At 44.2% G+C, this 12629-nt stretch overlaps 1 protein-coding gene across 1 annotated transcript in view; it reads left to right on the top strand.

Annotated features, from left to right (window-relative positions):
* The window catches only part of LOC123161425 (SEC12-like protein 2), a 3970-nt gene extending 1704 nt beyond the window's left edge, over nucleotides 1-2266 (top strand). The window contains exons 4-10 of the mRNA XM_044579259.1: nucleotides 764-855; nucleotides 944-1043; nucleotides 1124-1199; nucleotides 1318-1438; nucleotides 1518-1634; nucleotides 1722-1789; nucleotides 1879-2266. Coding sequence (XP_044435194.1) covers nucleotides 764-855; nucleotides 944-1043; nucleotides 1124-1199; nucleotides 1318-1438; nucleotides 1518-1634; nucleotides 1722-1789; nucleotides 1879-1979 — 675 coding nt within the window. The 3' untranslated portion in view covers nucleotides 1980-2266. The remainder of the gene's footprint in view (nucleotides 1-763; nucleotides 856-943; nucleotides 1044-1123; nucleotides 1200-1317; nucleotides 1439-1517; nucleotides 1635-1721; nucleotides 1790-1878) is intronic.
* Nucleotides 2267-12629: the final 10363 nt, after the last annotated feature.

Below are 12629 nucleotides of genomic sequence, written 5' to 3'. Positions count from 1 at the left end.
ATTCGTAGTAATGGAGGTGGCCACGCTTGACTCTTGTGGTAGCTTTGACAGATCTGATAGCTGTAGGTGTTAATAGAAACAATTTCTTTTATATGTAGTGACTTTATGCAGAAAGCAATGTACCATTGCACACTAACTTCTAACTTAATCTAGGAACCTAAAAAGCATTTTACAACATTCACAACCATAATTAGTGTGAGCCATAGGATTAGGCAACTGAACTGACATAGATTGTTTATGTGTAGTACGGAAATGTTTGGCAACAACATAAAATTAGCGTCTCTGTAATAAGTTGACAAATGGTTGCAGTTAAGCATACGGATAAACCAACTTAAAGTTAAGCATTCCCATGATGCTCTTGTTTGTACTCCCTCCATTCCATATTAGTTGTCCCATGATGCTCTTGTTTGTACTCCCTCCGTTCCATATTAGTTGTCTAATATGGAATGGAGGGATTATGTTTTTATACATTCTAGTGCTGTACATTATTTAGCTAAAAATAAATTGTCTACTGCTTCATTATCTTCTGGAAATTCTTACAAGCAAAGCAACCATTCAATGTTTTTTTACCTTCTCATTTTATATGGAGTTATTCTAGGGTTTTCTGTCATTCAGTAAAATTCCATTATAGTCATGCGCTTATGCTTTGAGGACTAGCCAATAAGTTATATGGTTGTGCTATTTTTTTTAGCCTTTTCATGGCAGTTAAAATTGTCCATATATTATTTTAAGCATGTTAAATAAATCTCTGTGTGCTGTATAGGATGGACATTTGAGGGTCTTCAAATGGCCTGGCATGGAAACCATTATTGAAGATCCTGATGCTAAAACATCTGTTAAGGATCTTAGTTTCAGGTGAAATAGTGCCATTAACTTTCTCTTTCCAAATGGATATTTATTATTTGGTACTGATGGGTTGCCTCCGTTTTGGGACATGCTTTAGTTCCGATGAGAAGTTTCTAGTTGTGAACAGGAGCAGTGGCCCATCTAGAGTGTGGGATTTAAAGTCATCTGAAGCTGTGGCTAATCTGCCAAGAGAACAAGTGAGTGATTTTTTTGTTTGCCAATTTGCATTAGTTTATTTTCTTTGTTTAAAGTGCACTTCTGACTCGTACATTTCCAGGGAGAAATATTTGGCTTCTGCCGATTTTCTACTAAGTCTGACAATAGTCAGATTCTCTTTGTTACAGCAATGCAAGGTGACATCATGATTTGAATTCACCCTGTTATGAATCAAATATTTTGAAGTTCTCTTACAAATGAACGAAATTGCCTGGTAAATCTGAGACCTGACAGTTACAATACCCTGCTTCTTAGGTGATTACGGGAAAATAATATCTTGGAATACCACCTCATGGACAAGAATTGGATCAAAGAAAGTAACTCGTGACGCGATTTCAGCCTTTTCAGTCTCGCCTGATGGTACACTTCTAGCAATGTGAGTAAGGAACTATGAATTTCACATTAACATTACTGTTTTTTTTTCAAGTCTAGTTTACTTGCCTTTGCATGTCCAGTGGAACTATTGAGGGAACCATCAGTGTTCTAGGTTCAAGAGACATGCGAGTGGTTGTAACAGTTAAAAAGGCGCATCTTGGCATTGTTACTACATTAGCTTTTTCTCAAGATTCAAGGTTAGTACCTATGCTCTCGTTCTGCTTTAGTTGATGAATTCCACAAATGCAATCTCTCATTGTTGTTGTTGTGCTATCATATAACAGGGCCTTGCTGTCGACTTCCTTTGACTCAACCGCAAGGGTGACATCGACTGAATCACCCAAGAGCGATGGTATGTTGGTTTCAGATCTTGAGTTATCGCTTATTGTGTACTTGCCAATTTTCTGAGTATTCTGAAAACGGCTGCATATTTTCTGATAGGTATAAGCCTCTGGTCCATGGTACTAGCTATTATACTCGCAATTTTGGCATATTACTATATGCAGCACAAAGAAGATCTCTTAGCAATGTTGCCACAATGAAAAAAATAATCAGCCTCTACTGATATCTCACTGCTTACCACTGATTATCTGATCTTGTACTGGAGATAAATGTTGTATCGTGTAGGAGCTAGAGCAATTTTTGTATTCAGGTGGAAAAAAAACGGCTCAAAAACGTCCAGATCTTTTGTATCATGTCACGCTGGTATAAGAAGGCCATCCTCTCCTGGTTTGTAAAATTGGTGGCCAACTGGCCATTTATGAGTTATATATAGGAGTATATATGATAACTTGTGCTATGCAATATAATTATGGTTTATGCTATCAAAGCCATCCATTTGCCGGCTCAAAACAAGGGCGTCCATTGGCTCCATGATCTGTGTAGAGAAACAAACTAATTCCACCCTTTGCATTTTGGTTTTCTCTCATGTTTGTTTCGGTTCATTTTCTGCACGGATCTTGACAGAAGAATTGTGTGGCATGGATACGATCAGCCCAAGAGTAGTATCAACCCAACTGTAGTATGAAGAAAGTGCCGAATCTAATAGCCCCTATCCACCGCCACTCCGTTTTCTCCGTTTTTGTGCCTTTATATACTTCTAAAACCCTTTGTGAATTTATCATCCTAATTTTTCCACTGCCGCATACCGCTTGTGAGTAGTTTCGTCTGGGACTATGGGTCCATAGCAGTAGTTAGATGATCCTCTCTCCCTTGCTTCTCAATACAAAGATCACATGAGCTGCTCGACATGATTGTGATTCATGACCCATCTGATGTAATCTATTAATGTGTTTGTTGGGTTGTGATCAATTGTCACTTTATAATGAGATTTATTCAACCATCTTTTTGATATTTATTTGGTTCTTTGATGCATAATTCTTATTCATATATGCTCTCTGGTCTATTCTTTTTCATTGGGCCAAGTTTGGGGTTTGATCTTCAAGTGAGAGTTGTGTATGATAGTTGGATTCAACCTTGCAAGTGATAAAAAGATGGTTTGCGTAGTTGTCCTTTGAACGTAGTGTGAAGACAATATATCACATATCACCTACTTCATGTCATCATGCTTATTATAATACTCTGTTTTTACTTAATAATTTAAGATGCATGCTAGATAACGGTCTTGGGTAGAGTATTAGCTATAGATGCAGTTAGATAACGGTGTATGGATATTGGGACATTATACTCATATGTTCATTATGCCATGGATATTCATACTCATAAAAACCGCAATTTAATCGTTGCCTTACTCTAATTCGTTAACTGCTTACTGGAGGTGGAAGAAGAAACAACGTACATGGTGTATATACAGTTTGCATTCTCTCGTGCAAGAGGGCTCACCATGTGCGCTCGATGGTGGCTCGCCTCAACCTAGCCGATAGAAATGGCTGATTTGAGTATTCCTCCAGATGCAGACTGAGAGATGCTTCGAGTTCTGTGCGGGCCAACTTTTCAATGCGAACCAGGCAATCAAACAGGGCAAAAACATTCCACGCGGACATGACTGGGCCTAATGCATGCTACCAAACATATATCCTTTTTTTTTCAAAAAAAGCTCAACATAAGAAGCATTTTTTCAAAAATAACCCCACACGCGCATGCCGCCTGGATTCGAACCCGCACACCCTGCCGTTAGACGAGGACGCTCCCTGCCGCTGCGCTGCTGCTGCTTTTAGGATAAACTGCGCGTGTAAGCCTATTTATACTTTGGTTTGTGCCATTTGTTCTTTTTACAAAGTAGAAAATCGCGCGACCGTCCGCCCGAATCGATCCCGGCGAGTCGTTCGCCGTGCGCCCTTGCTGCCTCTGCCACACGCCATCCTATGCGTCAACTAGTGGCTGCCTCAACTAGTACATGTATACTATGCAAAAAAAAAACTAGTACGTGTATGTCCATCGCGTCGTACAATTAAAAAAATGTTCGCCGCAACGTTTAATATGTATATTGAACATTTTTTAATATACAATGATCTTATTTAAGTATACGATATCATATTATAAAAACTTAATCATGCATATATTGAACATTTTATAATGTACGATGTCTGTATATATATATGTGTGTGTGTGTATGATTTTTATCAATATACACACACTACGTTCGGTCTGAAGAATAAACCTGCTAGTCTCTGCATTGTTTTTGGGTTGAGTTCAAAAAATTTAAAATTACTCTGAAAGGTAGATAAAGTGTTTATGCATTAAAAAAATGTTCAGAACATTTTTGGGAAAAGTTGAACGTGTATTTAAAAATTGTAGTATTTTATAAAATGTTCAGCATGCATTATAAAATTTATTACGATTACACAATAATTTTTAGTACATGTTTTTAAATTTTTTGTGTAACTGTGCATTAAAAAAATACAAGAAATATACACAGTAATTGTGAGTTGGCCATATAATTTGTTTAATTGTGTATCTGAAAATGAGGATGCATAGTAATTGTGCATGCGTGTGGTTCTGAGTGAAGACACATAAAATTATCTGAATATTTGTTTTTTTACTCAAATTTTTTAAAAAGATGTGCTGGCCTCACTGTGCCGCGGTTGGGCCATCCTGCAGCCCATCCAACGCTGATCGTTTAGCTCGAACAGATCGGATCGGGGACGAGGCACACGGGCGGCGGGGTTCGAATCCAGCGACGGTTCCGGTGACCGCGCCGCCGCGCCGCCTTTAGCCGTTGCTCCGCCGAGCCAGCCGCTGCTCCGCTGCGCCGGCGAGCCATCGTCTGGGCACCGGCGAGCCAGCGATGGGGCTCCGGCGAGGGGAGGCCGGCGAGGTCGAGGCGGCGGGGCTTTTGATTTGATTTACAACAAAGGTGTTTTCTGCAAAAAAAATATGACATGTTGGCTCCTGACACATGGGTCCCAGCGGTCAGATACACCGTCAATACGCGTTTATACATGGCTTAGACCGTTTTGCAACACTTAGGCTTAGAGTTGGTACTGCATGACAAAAAAAAAAGACTAGTGATACTGATCTGTTACGACGTGCTGAAGTGTGATAGTTTTTTGCAATTAACTCCATGGCGCGGACGGCTCCAAGACGCTCAATTATGGCAGTGTGGCCATAAGTTCTCGACTTTTCGCCATGCACATTACTGGCACATACAGCATGCATCGGCACAGGCGCTCTAGCTCACGTGCGGCGAAGCGTCGCGTGCCCCGCCCCGGCAGCTGGTCCACGCAGAGGAGACGAGATGAGAGGCAGCCTTCGATCTGCTCTGATATGGTCTATCAGGCAGAGGCACGCACGCTCGCGTCCACCCACACGCGCGGTTCGCAGTCCGCAGAAGTGATGGATGCATGCGTTGCAGAGACAGATGCGACGGGACCGGAGAAAGTGGTGCCGCTGCGGGTACGCCATCGATCGAGCTGCAGGGCGAGACTACCAGTTGAGTAGTCGTGCGTGAATGCATGCATGCGCTGCGCTTTGCCACGGAGAAGTAGCATTTACAAGCGTCTCATCGTGCATATTTTTATTTCTAGTCTGCTAAATCTTTGTTTTTTGAAGAAAAGCAGGAGAACTGCGATTTCATTATGAGAGGAAGCGGCGGAAGAGCCCCAACTGTACAAACGTGTCTTGCTAAATCTCAGTACTGATATTTGGTTATATATCAGTCCATGCTATATTCATGGGATCAACTTCGCGTAATGTTTTAAATTCCGGTACCATTTTTTAAATTTGTGAACTTTTTAAAAATCGGGATACTTTTATCAAATCTATGTACTTTTTTTTTCAAGTTCACACACTTCTTTCAAATCCTCGTACTTTTTCAAAGACGTAGTTTTTCCAAATTCATGCATTTTTTTCAAATTCACATGCCTTTTCCAAATTGGCATACACATTTTTGGGAAAGTTCATGAATTTTAAAAAATTACGCGAACTTGAAATGAACTTACCGATTAGAAAAGAGTATGTGAATTAAAAAAAAATCAAGGATTTAAAAAATTCACGTGAATTTTAGACAACATGGGTCAAAACCGGGGTGAGTCGACACCAAAGCCAAGCCCAAGGACGAACCTTGTCTGCTTTAGTAGTTCGGGCTGCAAGTTGTCCGGTTTCGGAGTTGAGAGATCAAATCTAGACTCCATCAAAAGTTGAGGGACGAAAAATATACCTTTCCATTTTCTCTTTCCTTGTTTATCCCATTTCTTTTTCCTTTTTTGTTTTCTTTCATACGGTTTATTTTAATGAAATCTTGAACAATTGTTTTTCAAAACTGATGAGCTTTTCTAAAATTATACTCCCTCCGTCCGAAAAAGCTTGTTCCTCAAATGGATGTATCTAACACCAAGTTAGTGCTAGATTCATCCATTTGAGGGACAGGCTTTTTTGGACGGAGGGGGTATGAAGTTTTTCTCAAACTTTTTGAATTTTTTTCTAATTTGATGAACCTTTTTTCAAATTCGATTAACTTTTTCCAATTCTAAGAAAAAATCAAATTCGATTCAGTTTTTCCAATTCTAAGAAAAAAATCAAATTTGATGAATGTTTTTTCAAATTCGATGAATTTTTTTGAAATGTGATGAACTTTTTTGAAATTGATCAACTTTATTTAAAGTCATGAACTTTTTTGAAATGCGATGAACTTTTTTGAAATTGATCAACTTTATTCAAGGTCATGAAGTTTTTTTCAAAATTCATGAACATTTTTGAATTCAAGATTTTTTTATTGTTGCGAATTATTTTGTTTTTTCGTTTTTTTACCAAATTCGATCGAGCGAACCAGGAAAAAAAGGAGGTCTACATGGGCCAGCCCATCAGCATCGGTGCGTGGGCGCCATGGAGCAACCCTGGCGCCTGAAGCGCTAGGGAGCATCCCTTGTGCCTGAAGCGCCGAATAGGAGTTGCCGGGCCATGATACGTTGTTTCTACGGGTCCAGTTCCTGTGTTTGGTATGGTTTCGGCCTATGCTGCATGGGCCTCCAAATATATACCTATGATCTGTTCCAAATTTTACTTTGCTAGAAAAAATCCCTTCAAAAAAATATTGATATTCTCCTTAATTGTATAAAGTTTTACTTTCTTGTATTGTATGAGATTTTAAGAAGAGGGTAGAAGGAATTGGTATCCATGAACCATTTTTTCAAAGAGCCTTTGGATCATATAATTAAGGTTATCGGATTTACAGAATACGAGTCCCTACGTCCATGATTTCATTCGGACTTGAAACCATGTTTTTGCTTTTAGAAATCTAGATATTCCCCCCACTTTTTCTCTATGTGTTTTTATTCTTTTTTTTGGTGGTTTTCACTAGTTCATTTTTGGCAACTTTTACCCAAACATTGTGACATTGTTCAAAGTTTACACCCTTTAATAATTTCCCATGTTGATAGGAACTCTTGGGAGATAACGAAACGTGCCCCTACACTAGTAGAAAAAGAGGCTTCCGTCCAGCCCCATTAGTCGCGAAACTGTAGGAACCGCGACTAATGAAGTCTTTAGTCGCGGTTCGGCAGATGAACCGCGACCAAATGCCTGGGCCCAGGGCGCTCGCGGGCTTTAGTCGCGGTTGGCCAGGCCAACCGCGACTAAAGGTGCCCAAAGGCCTTTAGTCGCGGTTGGCCAGGCCAACCGCGACTAAAGCTCCTCCCTTTTAGTCCCGGTTTGTGGCACGAACCGGAACTAATGGGGTTGAGACCTTTAGTCCCGGTTCGTGCCACGAACCGGTACTAAAGGTCCCATTTTCAAACTCTAACCCCCCCCCGGGATCGCCTTTTCAGTTTTAAAAAAAATAAAAGAAAATAATGGAAATGTCAAAAAAATAAAAGAAAATAAGTTTCTCATGTGATATGTGGTCTAGTTGTTGGGAAAATTTGCAAATGTGAATTTTGACTTTATTTGCAAAATCTCTCTGAAATTTGTAAAAATGGGCATAACTTTTGCATACTAACTCGGATGAAAAAGTTTTTTATATGAAAAATCATCTACTCGAAAAGTTACATCCAAATTTAACTTTTGCAACCGCGACTAATGGCAGTTGCGAACCGCGACCAAAGGCCCTTTTTCCACCAGTGCTAATCAAGCAATCATCGACAACACAGTTTTCTTACCTTGAAAATGTGGCTAATCTAGCGATCATTGATAGTAAGCCATGTCTTCGCTGCAGTGCTCTTTAGTTGTCGCCCTCAAGGGAAGGAGTAGGTAAGCAAGCTATTTTGGCTTGATCATGTCGACCGAGCGGTGCAGATAATCGAGCTAGATTGCCTGGGTTAAAAATGGATTGCATGTGCCATTCGGACGGAAAGCGGATCTTGGTCACGGGGTACATAAAAACACCTAGATTGGCCGTGTTTCTTTTTAGGAACGGAGGGAGTACTATTTTTTTTCCGAAAAACTTCCAATCTATTCATCTTCAATCATAGCAGTACAACGGACACCAGAAATAAAAATTACATCCAGATCCGTAGACCACCTAGCGACGACTACAAGCACTTGAGCGAGCCGAAGGCGCGCCGCCGTCATCACCCCTCCATCGCCGGAGTCGGACACAACTTGTTGTAGTAGACAGTCGGGAAGTCTTCGTGCTAAGACCCCATAGGACCAGCGCACCAGAACAACAACCGCCGCCGATGAAGAATAACGTAGGTTGGAAGGATTCAACCGGAAGACACACGAACGTAGACGAACGAGATCCGAGCAAATCCACTAAAGATAGATCCACCGGAGACACACCTCCACACGCCCACCAACGATGCTAGATGCACCGCCGGAACGGGGGCTAGGCGGGGAGACCTTTATTCCATCTTCAGGGAGCCGCCGCCGTCTCGCCTTCCTGAGCATGACACAAACCCTAACAAAATAGGAAAAAAACGACTGAAAACGGAGCCCTCCCGCCGGCCCTTGGCAGGATCCACCGCGTCCCCATGACCCTAGGGCCACCGGAGACGAGGCGGACCTGCGGCGGCACCGGCGAGAGGCAGAAACCCTAGCTTTCTTTCTTGGAGGAGGAGGAGCGACTTGGCTTTTCTCTCACAACCAAGCCAGGGAGTACTATTTACTGTGGAGAAACAGCCCATCATTTCTTCTGTTCCAGAAATCCGCTTCCAGCAGGAGTCGAACCTAGGCTTGGGGTGCTACTAAGGTCGCTGCAACCAGTCCTCCTTTGGTTCATAGGGCAAGAAAATCATAGGAATAGGAAGGTCATAGGAAACGAGATGATATGCATCTCAAATCCTATGAGTGGGAATAGGAAAGGAGATGTCATTTGATTTACATCATAGGATTTTTTTTTCCATTAAGTTTAGGCTAATGTTTATTTTTCTATGAAATGTGAAGGATAGGAATAATTCCTCCATAGGACAAACCAAAGAACACTAAAGAAATTTTTTCTATAGAAATCTTATCCTATAAAATTCCTACAAAATTCCTTCAAATCAAAGGAGGCCTAAGCCACATGCCCTTTTGCCATTGCTCGCGCTTTTGACTCACTTGCCAGATCTGTCATGTGGGCTTAGCATATCATAATCATGGGAAAATGGGCAACGAGATAAACATTCTCACAACATCGCAAGTTCTTCGGAAAAACGTGGCAGATAAAATTAGAAACGTCTTAATTACAAACGGGGGGAATGAGAAGTTCGCTTGTTGTGTTTTGGTACCATGCGAAATCAAAAATTTGGATATCTTATTAGGAAAGAAAAAGAATTTGGATATCTTAATCTAGAGTGCAGCACACAGGAACACAAGATGCTACAGTATTATCATAATCGAAAAAATGGCGTCCGTGAACACACCTCGTTACTTGATCGGTCCGTTGGATTAAATAAACAATCACAAGACGAGTCAGTTAACCAGACTTTGTTCCATGGATACCGTTACCAGGAGGCTCTGCAGGAGGACGAGGAAACAGGAACGCCCCCGGATCTCGCGCACCCAGCAAACACCGTGCCGAGGGAGGGACGACAAACAGAGATCGACAGGGGATCCTCGCAAGATTTGCCCCCGCCAAACCGCCGCCTCGGGCGGCCGTCACGTCCCGCTCCGCCGCATTTGTTTAAGCGCTCCGGCGATGTGGCCTCCCCGCGTCCGCTCGGCCCCCGGATTGTTTACTCGGCGGCGAGCGACTCGAGCCTGCCTGCGTCCATGATTCGAGACATGACTCCTCCCCTCTCCCAAGGGAGGCATGCATTCGCACCTGTCACTTCTCGCATTTTTCTTCTTCATTGGAGCAGTAGCGCCTATAGCTAGCTAGGCTTTGCTTGACACGCATGCAAATTGGTTGGTGGCTGTATCCTGCTGAAAAGATGGGCACAATCTAGTTACATGCGGCCTGGCGCTGGCCGGCAGACATGCATGGATCTACCCGTACTCCCTTCATTATGAAGTTGTTTATTTGGAGCAAATCTGCACCTTAAAGTTAGGTCGTTGGATAAGAGGGCTAGCAGCTTACTTTACTTGTAGCTAGGGTTGAACTGATTTGTTCAAGCTGGTTGATGCTGCCGGAGCCGATTTGGCGAACCAGGAGTGCTCACAGGAGGCAAATCATACTATTCTTGACGAGTACTACTATTCTTCGTAGACCGGACGGATCACCTGAAGAATCTGTCTGAAACACGAGGACTTCTATGATGGTGAGGAACCGTGGAGCTATCGGGCGGAAGTGTGGAACAGTCACAGCTTTGTGGGGGAACCGATCCGGCATCATCCGTGTGACGCGGCTTAGTTCCGTGCTGTCAACTCGCGCGCGCCTAACTTAACCGGGTCGTTATCTAGCTCGATCGTCCTCCCCCACCGCGGCGAGCTTCCGGATTCGCCACGCCATCAGCTAGAAGCAACTTGGGAGCTATCAGGTGACGCATGCGTAACATTTTTCTTTAGGGGACGCGTACGTAACCTTTTTTTGCGGCTCAAACGTGCATGCTTGTCAAAATCGTAATCCCTACATGCAGGCAAGGCAATGTTGTTGCACAACACAGGCACGTGATTACAGGCCGCACCGTGCACAGTACGAGTGGTCGCAGTTGCACATATATGTGTGTACTCCGAGGAATCTGGTGCCCGCGCGCACGCACAGACGAACGCACGTTCCTCCTACGTTTAGCACGGCGCGGCAGAGCAGGACCACCATGCCCAGCACAGCAACGCATGTTCACTTGGTCTGTTGGTCAGGCAGGCCATCCATGCAATCTGGCGAGCGTACGAAGTACGAACCCCACGGACCGACGGACGTACGCCGAGGATGAACGGGGCCTCGACACGCACACGCACACGCTGGCTGGCTGCGGCGACATGCATGCATGCACGACGTGCCAATGGACGCCCGATACGAGTCGGAGTGGCACTGTGGCAGTAGTCCGTATACTGGCAGTGTGCTATCACTGCATGCATGCATGCAGGAGTGTATTGCTACTGCTCGACCTCCGACTGCAGGACATTGATGATGAATGGCCCGATCGAAGTCGTCAGTTGTACGCCCTCTGTCTGCGTACGAACGGATCGAGCACGTCGTATGTACGCTCTGGCCGATCTCTGATCGACCGGTGGCCGGCCGATGGATGCGTGGTCAGGCATCGGCACTGGGCTTCATTTACTCCCGTCATCCGTCTCCACCTGTCGCTTGCTCTTTTATTAAGAAACAAGGGTGTTTGGTTCAAGGACTTTTTAGTCCCAAAGACTAGAAAAAATTCCTAAAAAGTCCCTAGGAATCAAACAGGAGAAACTTTTTCTACAAGGATTAAAAAAAACTCTATTAAAGAGTCTTTTTTGATTAGTTTCTGAGACTAGAAAAAAAATCTAGACTTCTAAATCTACTAACGATCATCGTGGCCGCGTGGTGGGTCAAACCCGGCCGGCCGTCCGCGCGGACGCTAGAACGTACGCGTGGCTTCCGAGATCCACCAAACGCGCGCGGGTGTCTGCGCGTGATGGGGACGAACGAGATCGATGATGCCAGATGCCAGATGGAGCCCTCAACGCGACGTGGCTCGTCGGCCAGCGTACGGGGCGGGACACACCCACCCGTCGTGCTCGCCTGACCCTCGCGACCCGGCTTGGAAAGGCAGGTCAATAGCTCTGTTTAGGAGGTAGTCCGGCTTGGAAAGGTGAAGTCGTGCGGAAGAAATAGTTGCACAGCAGTACTACTCCATTGTAGCATCGGCACAAACAATTCTCTCTTCTCTACCCACCAAAGTGCAAGGAGATCCATGCACGGTGATGTCTCACACAGGGAATGTGCAAAACGTCACCATAGTGCATGCACCGAAGGCAACACCTAGCTAGACCCTGACCTGGTTTATCAAACGGACGGACGTGGAGGTGAGCAATGGCGATAGGGTGAATACGACCCGGTCAGCCGGGGCAACCTCGTCAAACCTTCGTCGAGAGGCTGGACGCCCATGTCGGGGCGGCGGCGGACAGGGCGGGCCTACACCCCACGTGGCCGCCGGCGACTAGCCCGCCCTGATGCCTGCCTGCGGTGACCGATCACATCGCCATAAAAGCCTTTGACAGGACACGCTTGCCTGTCCAAAAGTGATCCCATTCTTTTAACAACGATCAATCAGCCGATGGATCGGCAGGCAAAAGGAGAGAAAAAGAAGCTGATTAGCTCGCGAGTATTTTAAACCAGCCATAGCACGGGGTTCCAGAGAAAGTGAGAGAGATAGATCTTCTGATCGAGCTCAGCAGCCGGGCAGGCAGGCAGGCAGATCTGCTCGTCGACTACGACGACTCCTCGCCTGTTTATTTTA

The sequence above is a fragment of the Triticum aestivum genome, chromosome 7B (assembly GCF_018294505.1).
Source record: "Triticum aestivum cultivar Chinese Spring chromosome 7B, IWGSC CS RefSeq v2.1, whole genome shotgun sequence".
NCBI classification, from domain to species: Eukaryota; Viridiplantae; Streptophyta; class Magnoliopsida; order Poales; family Poaceae; genus Triticum; species Triticum aestivum.
Note: the sequence above shows the minus strand (reverse complement) of the source record. Positions and strands in the feature narration are given on the sequence as shown.